Source organism: Chenopodium quinoa, unplaced genomic scaffold (genome assembly GCF_001683475.1).
Source record: "Chenopodium quinoa cultivar QQ74 unplaced genomic scaffold, ASM168347v1, whole genome shotgun sequence".
Classification (NCBI taxonomy): Eukaryota; Viridiplantae; Streptophyta; class Magnoliopsida; order Caryophyllales; family Amaranthaceae; genus Chenopodium; species Chenopodium quinoa.
This window is the reverse complement of record NW_018742764.1, coordinates 605702-616457: the sequence shown is the minus strand read 5'-3', so window position 1 is coordinate 616457 and position 10756 is coordinate 605702. Positions and strand designations below refer to the sequence as shown.

Here is a 10756-nt window from a genome sequence, read left to right as displayed (position 1 = left end):
TCACATAATAAGTATGCACAAGTAAGAGATGCACAAGTAGTCTAGTAGTCACAATATGATGCAATGAGTTTTCAACCTAACCATCAGGGGCAGACCTTTATTGAGGCGATTCGGGACCCGGCCCACCTTAATTTTTCTAAGTTATTGGTTAAAAGTAATATAATGTCTAATAATTACAATTAAAAAGTTATAGCATAGTGGTTAAGTATTGTTACTTTTTAACAAAAGGTTGGAGGATCAAACCTTGGCTCCCCTAACTTTTTGGCCCAAGATCCGCCACTGCTAACCATGGCTCTAGTTCTCTAAGGTTCAGGATATGGGTTATTCAAAGAGGGTCCATGGTTATGAGCCCAGATGCACCGCGCGGAAGCCTTACCTTTGGAAGCTAAGGGTTGGCGCGTGAAGGTAGGACCCCGCGAGTTAAACTCGCTTCCATGGTTTGGTGAATTCAACATTCTCGGATGTACCCTTTGTTGCTCAAAGCGTTCAATCAGGTAGATGGAGCATGAATTCCTAGAGGGTTATGTCCACATGTAGAATACCTATGGGTTTTAGAGAAGTAAGAAAAATCAATCAGGAAGTGGAATCGAGCCAACAGTGTTAGAATTGGTCAAAATTAAAACTCATATTTCTGGCTCGGTATTGGAAGAACGCAGCGCCAGCCAACAGGGACTATCGTCGCGATAAGAGCCCTGTCGCCTGGCGAAAAAAATTTTGCTCGACAACAGAGCCTTATTTTCGACGACAGACTTTGTTTTATAGACGCCAGTTCCTACATGCCTCAGCACCTTTCTGTGTTCGTAAAATTTTCCAGTTTTTCACAGCATTATTTCGATCCTAGTTGTGAAAGATATTCCTAAAATTTCCTACGTGTAAAAATCCTTTGTTTTTTACTCATTACGGATGGTCTTTCCAATGAGATCCTTTTTTATGCATATGACAATAATGTTAATCAAAATTACGCACATGAAATACTTAGAAATTTTTGAGTCTCATCCACTCATTCTAAATCATTGCCGAAATAAATTTCAGGAATTAAAATAGAAATCCTCCCCAGTGGAGTTGCCAAAAACTGTAGGGAATATTTCAAGCATTACCCTAGCTTGAACCCCATTGTGATCATACACTAAAGTACGGTGGCGTACGTCCAAAGGGAAAGAAGATAGAGCAAAAGAGTCGCCAACAATTTTTAGGAACTTGTAAACCGTTCACGAGGTGAAGGTTACACCCCTTAACGATCCAGAAGATCGTTAACTACAATAGGTCTGGAACCATGACTGGTAGTTCGGGGATAAAGGTACAAATCCAACCTAAAAGAGATTGAACATGCCCTAATAATAGGCCTCTACTTTATTCTGATCGTATTCATGAGCGCTTTCCGACTAACATGCAATCATTAAGATTACCCTAAACCTGTTTATCTATGTTGGTTGAATATTAATGCACAAATAAAACTAATATTGGCGATCACTTGAATTATAATCATATTAACCCTAACAAGATTATTAATTATCTTATTAAGCGTGATTACAAGTACCAATTCCCTTTAAACATGCATAAAAGGTGTGATCAAGCAATAACAATAAATCAGGCAACATGATAATAAAAATAATAACGACTATTTCACCAAATGCCACTGAGTAATTTAAAAATTCACCAAATGCCATCGGACTTTTCAGAATTCACCAAATGCCACCCAGTTTTTTAAAAATTCACCGAGTGCCATTAATGACCAACGGCCGTTAAATCCGTTAGTCATTAGAGTTTAATCATGACAGATGTAATCATATGATTCGACCATTTATCTTAATTTATAAAAATTAAAAAACAATTAAAAAAAACAAAAATTCCCAGCCACCTACCCAAAAACCACCAATTTTCCGATCAATCGCCGGAAAATCGAGCCCTAATTCCCAAATTCACTTACAAACCGAATCAATGACTCGGGAAAGCAACTTCGACTCAGGATTCGACACAGTTGAATCTGCCTCACCTCGAAGATACCCATGTGAGATTAGCTTCTACAAACAAGAGATTCCAGCATCTGCGAACTTAGGGTTCGAAGAAGAAGCAGCTTTGATGACTGGAGAGAGAATGAGCTCGGAATCTTCTAAAGAATACTCGTGGGTTCCTACTATCAACAACCGGACCAGCTGTAACAATGGCGGAAGACGGCGATTCAGGAGAAGAGGATAAAGAATGGAGTTGAGAGGAATTGAGCTTCTCAAGAAGAGATTTGCACTCATGAACAAGCTTCAAATTCTTCCGTCATGAACCATTTTTGATGATCTTCTCAAGAGAAGGCACCAGCACTTGTTTCAGCCGGGAATCGGCTTCCGAAGAAGCCATTCCCGATTAATCGTCGAGATCTGGGTGAAAATGGAGGTTGAATTTGGGAATTAGGGTTCGATTTTCTAGTGATTGATCGGAAATTTGGTGGTTTTTGGGTAGGTGGCTGGGAAATTTTGGTTTATTGGTGGATTTTGGGGTCGGGGTGACTGTGTGGGTGGTGTTTGGGGTCAGGGCGGGCAGCGTGGGTGGTTTTGGGGGTCGGCGGTGGGTCAGGTGGGGCGTTAAAGGGCCGGCCGGCTGATTTTTGGTGGTTAAGTTGGTGGCTGGCCGTTTCCCGGCGAGATAAGGGTGAGGCTAGGGTTTGGAGGTGGTGGGGGTGGCTGGGAAAATTTTGGATTTTTTTTTTTAATTTTTTGTTTTTTTTTTAATTTTTATTAATTAAGATAAATTGGCCAATTATATCATGACATGTGTCATGATTAACCCTTAATGACTAACGGAGTTAACGGCCGTTGGTCATATTGGCACTCGGTGAATTTTTAAAAAACTAGGTGGCATTTGGTGAATTCTGAAAAGTCCGATGGTATTTGGTGAATTTTTAAATTGCTCGGTGGCATTTGGTGAAATAGCCGAAACAATAATAATAATTAAAAATAATCATCATAACAAAAATTATAACAATTATAATCAGAAATCATAAAAATAATCATAATAATGTTAAAGCATAATAATAACAAGATCCTAGGCATGATACTAACAAGATTAATAACAAACCCTAGCATGCCACTAAATATCAAAGATCAAATATATATAGCCCTAACATGATACTAACATGATATTAGGAAAAGAAAATAGGAAGCATCGCAGGAATCATAATAAGCATATTTGATATTACGGCTATTTCACCAAATGCCACTGAGCAATTTAAAAATTCACCAAATGCCATCGGACTTTTCAAAATTCACCAAATGCCACCGAGTTTTAAAAAAATTCACAAAGTGCCATTATTGTCTAACGGAGTTAACTCCGTTAATAGCTAGGGCTTAATCATGACACATGTGGACACGTGTCAGTCAACTATTGGTTTTAAAAAATAGAAAATAAAATTAAAATTATTTTTTTAAAAAAAAAATACAAAAAAAAAAACTCTAAATCTTAACCCAAACCAGCTCCCACTACCATAACCACCAGCCAAAGCCAACCAACAACCCAAAGCCAACCGCCGGAATCCCCTAACCTCCCGTCGGAATCCTCCGGAACCCCCTAACCTCCCTCTTGAACCCATTGACCCCACCAAAACCACTGACCCCACTTAATCCCCCTTTCCTCCTCTCGATAAATCACCCCAGCCACCGCAACCGTCTCACGCAATGCCCACAATTCCACCTGCCCGACTTCAGCACCTTGACGACGACCTACAAAACTTCGCCTACCCGACACCCCCGTCGTGATCCCCACCCCAGCTCTCGCAACTACCTCACGCATCACCATAACCACCAAAATCGACCATGGAAACCAAAATTAAAACCCGACTATGGAAACCCTTCACCCTCAAACGACCGAAATCGACCATGGAAATCCAGAATGGTCGATTTCTATGGCCGATTTTGTCGTTTCAAGGGTGGAGGATATGAGTGGTTTTGCGCGGTGGTGATGTTGTTGTCAAAACTCGTGCTCGTTGTTGGTTTTTCGGGTCAGGGTAGTTTTAGTGGGTGGTATTGGGGGTCGGCGGTGGGTCAGGTGGGGCGTTAAAGGGACGTCTGACCGATTTTTGGTGGTTAATATGGTGGCCGGCCGTTTTCTGGCGAGATAAGGGCAGGGGTTAGGGTTTAGCGGTGGTGGGGGTGGCTGGGAAAATTTTGGTTTTTTTTTTAATTTTTATGAATTAAGATAAATGGACCAATTATATCATGACATGTGTCATGATTAACCCCTAATGACTAACGGAGTTAACAGTCGATGGTCATTAATGGCACTTTGTGAATTTTTTTAAAACTCGGTGGCATTTGGTGAATTTTGAAAAGTCCGATGGCATTTGGTGAATTTTTGAATTTTTCAGTGGCATTTGGTGAAATAGCCGTTGATATTATAACATTTTCCCTAAACATGATACTAGAAATCATTGTTGTCATTCAAAACATCAAATTAAGGAAAGTATCCTAACATGATACTAGGAATCAAAATAACAACCTAAACATGATTTCTATATCAAAATATCAATAAATCAATTAAAGCACTTATTTGGATGCGTCGTATCTATTTCTAATAACAAAATACACACGTTAGTAACTTCAAGGAAAATAATAAAATCAACGGAAATTTCACCATATACCACTGAGTTTAAGCATAATTCACCGTATACCACCAAAAACTTTCTAATACACCATATACCACTCAGTTACTGTATATTAACACAAAATGCCCTTTTTGCTAACTGCGTTAGTCTGCCGTTTGGGGGACTTTACCATTATGCCCTTATACATCTAACTGGCTCCATTGATAGGGTTGACTCCCCCAAACATAATTTTTCCAGTTTGAAAAAATTGACCCCCCATTTCCCCTTTCCATTGAAGCTTCTCTCTGTTCTTCTCCATTAAAATCGAACCCCAAAATCAATCCAAAAGCTTCAAACTTTCATCGATCCAAGGTCGACGTTGCCAATATGTTTTCAATTTGGGGCTTGTGATTGGAAAAAGAACGAACTTGGTGAAGTTTGAGAGAGAGGAAGTTGTTCTTGACTGAATTTCGGTCGTAATTCGCACCTGGGCTCGATCAAGCTTTCTGAAGGTAAAATTATCCTTTTCAATTTGTTTTTCGAGGCCTGGTTTTTCTGTTTATTGCGAAATTGAGTTAGGGTTAGGGTTTGTTCGACATTGATTATGTGAGTGTGGTTGTTATGTTATTATGTGCGAATGATGTGTTGCATGCGATTTATAAGTAAGTTTGTTGTTAAGTATGATGTGTTTTGTATGATGTGTTGGTGTGTGTTGTTAATTTTTGTTGTGTATTATTCATGAATAGGATGAGTGAACTTTGGCTGTTAGTTCGTTCGCCAGGTGGTACTTTTGATGTTAGGGTAGATGATACTGATAAGACAAATTTGATGGAGTTATTTGAGTATATGTTTGAGGATTCAGTGAAGCAGAATGTTTTCCTCCCTAAGTACTTCACTTTGTTTGTGAGTAAACCTAGAACTAATCGTAAGTTGGAGTTAGTGGATGATGGGGCAATGTTGAAAATGTGGGAGTGGAATGAAGGGAAGGATGAAATTGAAGTGTTCATAGAAGAGACACAAAACCCATCTGTTGTCTTTCAGTCTGTAGAAGCTAGTTGGGCTAGAACTGTGAAGAATAGGGCTGACCAAATTAGGCAGAAGAAGGAAGAGAAAAGGAAAAATGCAGAGGCTGAAGAAGTTGAGGAGGAGCTTAATGCTCAAGTACCATATATTGTTGCTGTAGAGGTCCCTGTTGTGAATGCAGAAGATGATGTGCTTGAATATGTGAGGGTATTCCACACTACAGAAGCTGATGAGTCATTTCCAGGAGATTCTCAGCCTCAACCTTCACAAAATGAACCATGTCAACCCTCAAATGAAAAAAGTAAGACACCATCACCACCCAAAAAAAATCCTAGAAGGAAAAAAGTAACTCCAAGGAAGAAAAAAACCCAACCTTCACAATCTACTCAACCAACTCAGCCTCCATCTCCACCAAATGTTTCTCAAGAGCACCCTTCTCCACCAACAACACCAACACACCATGCTTCCCCCCCACCCAGGCAACCTACACCACCACCCCCACCCAGGAAACCTACACCACCACCCCCACCCAGGAAACCTACACCACCACCCCCACCCAGGCAACCTACACCACCCCCACCCCCACCACCACCACCTCAACCAAATACAGCTGCATCAAGGCAACCAACCCAAACTAGGGGTGCTTCTAGTTCTGCAGCAAAGCCTAAAGAGAAAACAAGGGTTAAACCAGCTGAATGGAGGGTACCTAGAAGCACAGCAAAGAAGTATGGTGTTGAGGTTGGGAAAAACAAAAGAGGAGGGAGGGAAATCAATACTAGGAGCCAGGGAGCAAATTCATGGTGGTTATGCAGAGTCTTATGCAATTTTACCAAAATATGCAGAGATGATTAAAGCCACAAATCCTGGCTCATATGCTCTGATCACATGGACTGACAATGGGGTTAATGGTACCAAATTCAAGGCATGTTTCTTCTCTTTTGCAGCTCAGGTGAAAGGGTTCTTGAGTGGATTGCAGCCAATGCCTATAATGAGTATGTGTATGACAAAGCAATGTCAAAGATAAAGAAGTATGATGCAGCAGCATTTGAGTACCTGACAAATATTGAAGAGCAGTGGACTAGGCACAAGTTTGACAAAGTTGTTTGTTGTGATCATAACACAACAAACTTTGTTGAGTCATTCAACTCAGTTACAAAGGACAACAGAGACATGCCTGTGTTCACTTTACTGGAAGGTATTAACTGACACTTTATTTCATGAGTTCAGTTGGTACTTTATTTTTTGTTCTGATATCTGTGAATTTGTTTGTGCTGTATTTGTTTTTTTTTTTTGTTTTTTTTTTCAAAAACTAAACCAGCTGTTAGGAATTGGTGCATGAAAAGAATGGGTTCCAGGTTCGACAAAGCAATTGACATGGACCCTAATGAGCTAACAGAACATGCTAAAGAGGTTTTGGAGACAAGAAGTGAAGAGTCAAGGTTGTGCCATGTAACAGCAGCTGGTGGGAGAGAGGTTGAAGTCAAGGATGGCCATGTCAAGTTCCCTGTCACACTCCAGACTATGACATGTGGGTGTGGGAAATGGCAGGGATCAGGGATACCATGCAGGCATGGTCTTAGGGTCATCTACAGACAGAGACTACAGCCAACAGATTTTGTGTCACCATACTACAAGGGGGCTGCGTATAAGATGACTTTTGGAGACCATATCCACCCTATGGCTGATCCTACTCATTGGCCTGCATTTGATGTACTTGAAATTTTACCACCAACTGTCAAAAGAACTGCAAGCAGACCAGCTAAGCAGAGAAGAAGAGCCTCTCATGAAGCAAGGAAAGGAAAGAGGCACAAGAACAACAAATGCAGTGTTTGCAAGGAATTGGGACACAATGCCTTAGCCTGTAAGGCAAGGAAGGAAGCAGCAAAAAAGGCACAAGATGCAGCAACCTCTTCACAACAAGCCAAAGGAAGGGGGAGGAAGAGAAAGGCTGACAGTCAGCAACCTTGAAGCTGCCATGCATGATGTGTCAACTTTGTTTGAGGATAATTTTTAAAATTTTTTGTTAAGTTTCTGGTTTTTTGCTCAACAAACTGTTAAGTACTTGGTTGTTTTTTAGGGATTACTATTTGACCTTAAGTGTTAATGCACAATTATGTGGCCATAATTTTTTGAATGATAATGCACTTTGATTACAATAATCATTTCAAGGATACATATAACTAATGCACTTTGTTTACATTAATCATTTCAAGGCTACAAATACAATTAACAAAAACATAAGTACTCCTATTTTTATTGCTAGATCAACTATCTTTTGCTGCCTTACTACTCTTCGCTTGAGGTCCTTCAACTCTTTCTTCAACAACCTCTCATCTCCATAGTATTGGGTGTCTATCCCTCCCCTACTTTGATTTTCATAACCCGATTGGACATTTTGCTCGACATTGCCCTTACACCATCTAAATGTGTCACACTCATCGCACTTATAGTACAACCGTTGCGGATTTTTTGCCGATTCAGAACTCCGTATTGCAAACTTCCTACCACAAGAACACGCTTTGTTAGGCACTCTTACAAAACCGGACGACGATGATTTCGAGTGTGTGGACATCTTTGCAAATGTGTTTAGAAGAGTGACCTGAAACATGAATCCCTCACGCCCAGCTTTTATATAGACAAAGTAGCCGTTATCAATGTGCAACGGCTATTTTTTTTCAAAAAAAGTTACCGTTTTAAAAAAGTGGTATACTGTGAATTAACCTTAAACAACATGGTATATGGTGAAATTACTTATAAATTAATGGTATATGGTGAATTAGTAAAGTCCCCCAAACAACAGACTAACGGCAGTTAGCAAAAAGGGCATTTTGTGTTAATATACAATAACTGAGTGGTATATGGTGTTTAGAAAGTTTTTGGTGGTATACGGTGAATTATGCTTAAACTCAGTGGTATATGGTGAAATTTCCGTAAAATCAAAGAATTAAATTAAATAATTGAAATAGAGATTAGGGACCAAACCCTAAGAAATATCAAACCTTTCACGTCTAGGGCGAAAGCAACTTTGAACTTGGCTAGGTATGTCTAGTGCTAATGTATGAGGAATTGTGTTTGTAAAAAGCTAGGCTTATAAAGAGAGAGAGAATCAAGAATTTCTTGATGAGAATTAGATGAGAAGGATTGATGAGAACTGATGATTGTAGATTATAGATGATTGAAAACGGAGTTTTTAGGAGGCTATTTATAGAGAAAATCAGCCAAAAAGATAGAAAATCGAACTAGAGTTCTTACATGAAAAAACGGAGTTATCGCCAGACGCTGATATTAGCGCCAGACGCTAACGCTAGCGCCAAGCGTAGCGCCAGGTGCTAATGCTGGCGTTAGGTGCTTATCAGTTTTTTTTACGCGTTTTCTAAAATCGGATAAAATTTAACTGTATAGGAGGATAAAATCGTATTTTCACACTCTTTTATTCTGGTTAAAATTCCAGAAAGTCAACAAAAGTCAATTTATCAATGCTAATTGAATTAGGAATGAAAAGAATCTTCTAGAAGAATCTAGAAGACTAAAACCATTCCTAATTGCATTAAGAATGATAAATCCATATTAGGCCTTCCCCTAGATCATTGGGCCGCATATAAGGCTCAAACCGGGCCTAATTTAGTAATTTGGCCATAATTTCCTCAATATTCATCGGAATTGGGCTTATAATATATCGTTGGAAAGCTCTTTTCAAGCCCCATTCAACTACACTATTAATGGACCCATATCATGTACCAGACAAACTGGATTGGCTGTTTTCTTAAAATAGGTTTTAAAAAACAGAGAGAAGAGAAAAGAAATTAAAACTATCCGCAACACTAGACCTTCCACACTTTCACTTCATTCGATTATGATTCAACGTGAAAGGTACTCATCACCGGGTTCGGTTTTGTGGAGACACAAATGGGTGTCTACAGAAGCCCCCACTTTGACTGAGTTTGGAGGAACGCAAGTTTCGAAAACAAAAGTCAAAGTAGCGATAGGGACGGAGAATGATTCAGAACGTTCTGCGATCCTAAATCACTCTTGTAACGCCGATACCTGCAAAGCTAGCATTAGTTAAACAGAAAAAAGAATTAAGAAACGCGTATCTTGCACCGTCGAGCACACGTCTCTGAGGGTAACTGACTTATTGCTGCATTTGTCGTAGTGACAACCTTCCACAATCTATGGAAAGCCATCTTGCTGTTTTAATGTTCACTCGTCTCTGGACAATGAAGCTTTTTGGATATGTTCACGCGTCTCTGAACAAAGAGCTTCTTTTTAATATGAACTTTTGAATGATGTGTCCACGTGTCTCTGAAAAAACAGCTTGATAATAGGATGCCCACGCGTCTCTGAGCAAAAGAGCTTGAAAGAAATGTCCACGCGTCACTGAACAAAAGAGCTTGAAAGAAATGTCCACACGTCTCTGAACAAAAGAGCTTGAAAGAAATTTCCACGCGTCTCTAAACAAAAGAGCTTGAAAGAAATGTTCACGCGTCTCTGAATAAAGATCTTGAAAGAAATGTCCACGCGTTTCTAAACAAAGAGCTTGAAAGAAATGTCCACGCGTCTCTGAACAAAAGAGCTTGAAAGAAATGTCCACGCGTCTCCGAACAAAGAGCTTGAAAGAAATGTCCACGCGTCTCTAAACAAAAGAGCTTGAAAGAAATGTCCATGCGTCTCTGAACAAAAGAGCTTAAAAGAAATGTCCACGCGTCTCTAAACAAAGAGCTTGAAAGAAATGACCACGCGTCTCTAAATAAAGAGCTTGAAAGAAATGTCCACGCGTCTCTGAACAAAAGAGCTTGAAAGAAATGTCCACGCGTCTCTGAACAAAAGAGCTTGAAAGATATTTGAATGTTTGTTGCGATAATATTCCAAAGAAAAATTCCGAAGACCAACGCTTATCGATCTTTAAAGCTCGCTTGAACTTTGCTTCCGCTATGCCAGTACGTCGGCGCTTTTGCTGCTTGTGAACCATTATGTCAGTGTCTCTGCTGCTTATGAACCAATATGTCGGTGTCTTGGGATGAGCCAATGTTTAGGCGCTTTAAGTTAAGTGAGACGATCTTTCGTCAGGTCGATCACTTTTTGCGATTGTAATCAAGCCGACTACTTATTCATGTCAAATTGCTTATAGGGGATAACTGGCGTACCAAGGAACCCGAAATTGCTGAA

The 10756-nt window shown here is 39.8% G+C and overlaps 1 protein-coding gene across 1 annotated transcript; it reads left to right on the top strand.

Annotated features, from left to right (window-relative positions):
* The first annotated feature begins 6934 nt into the window (after positions 1-6934).
* On the top strand, positions 6935-7558 carry LOC110724451. Its single transcript, XM_021903869.1, has one exon. It carries the CDS (start codon positions 6935-6937, stop codon positions 7556-7558), a length of 624 nt encoding a protein of 207 aa, XP_021759561.1.
* Positions 7559-10756: the final 3198 nt, after the last annotated feature.

Coding starts and splice junctions, on each gene's coding strand:
- LOC110724451 (XM_021903869.1), top strand. CDS start 6,935: ATGGGTTCCAGGTTCGACAAAGCAATTGACATGGACCCTAATGAGCTA.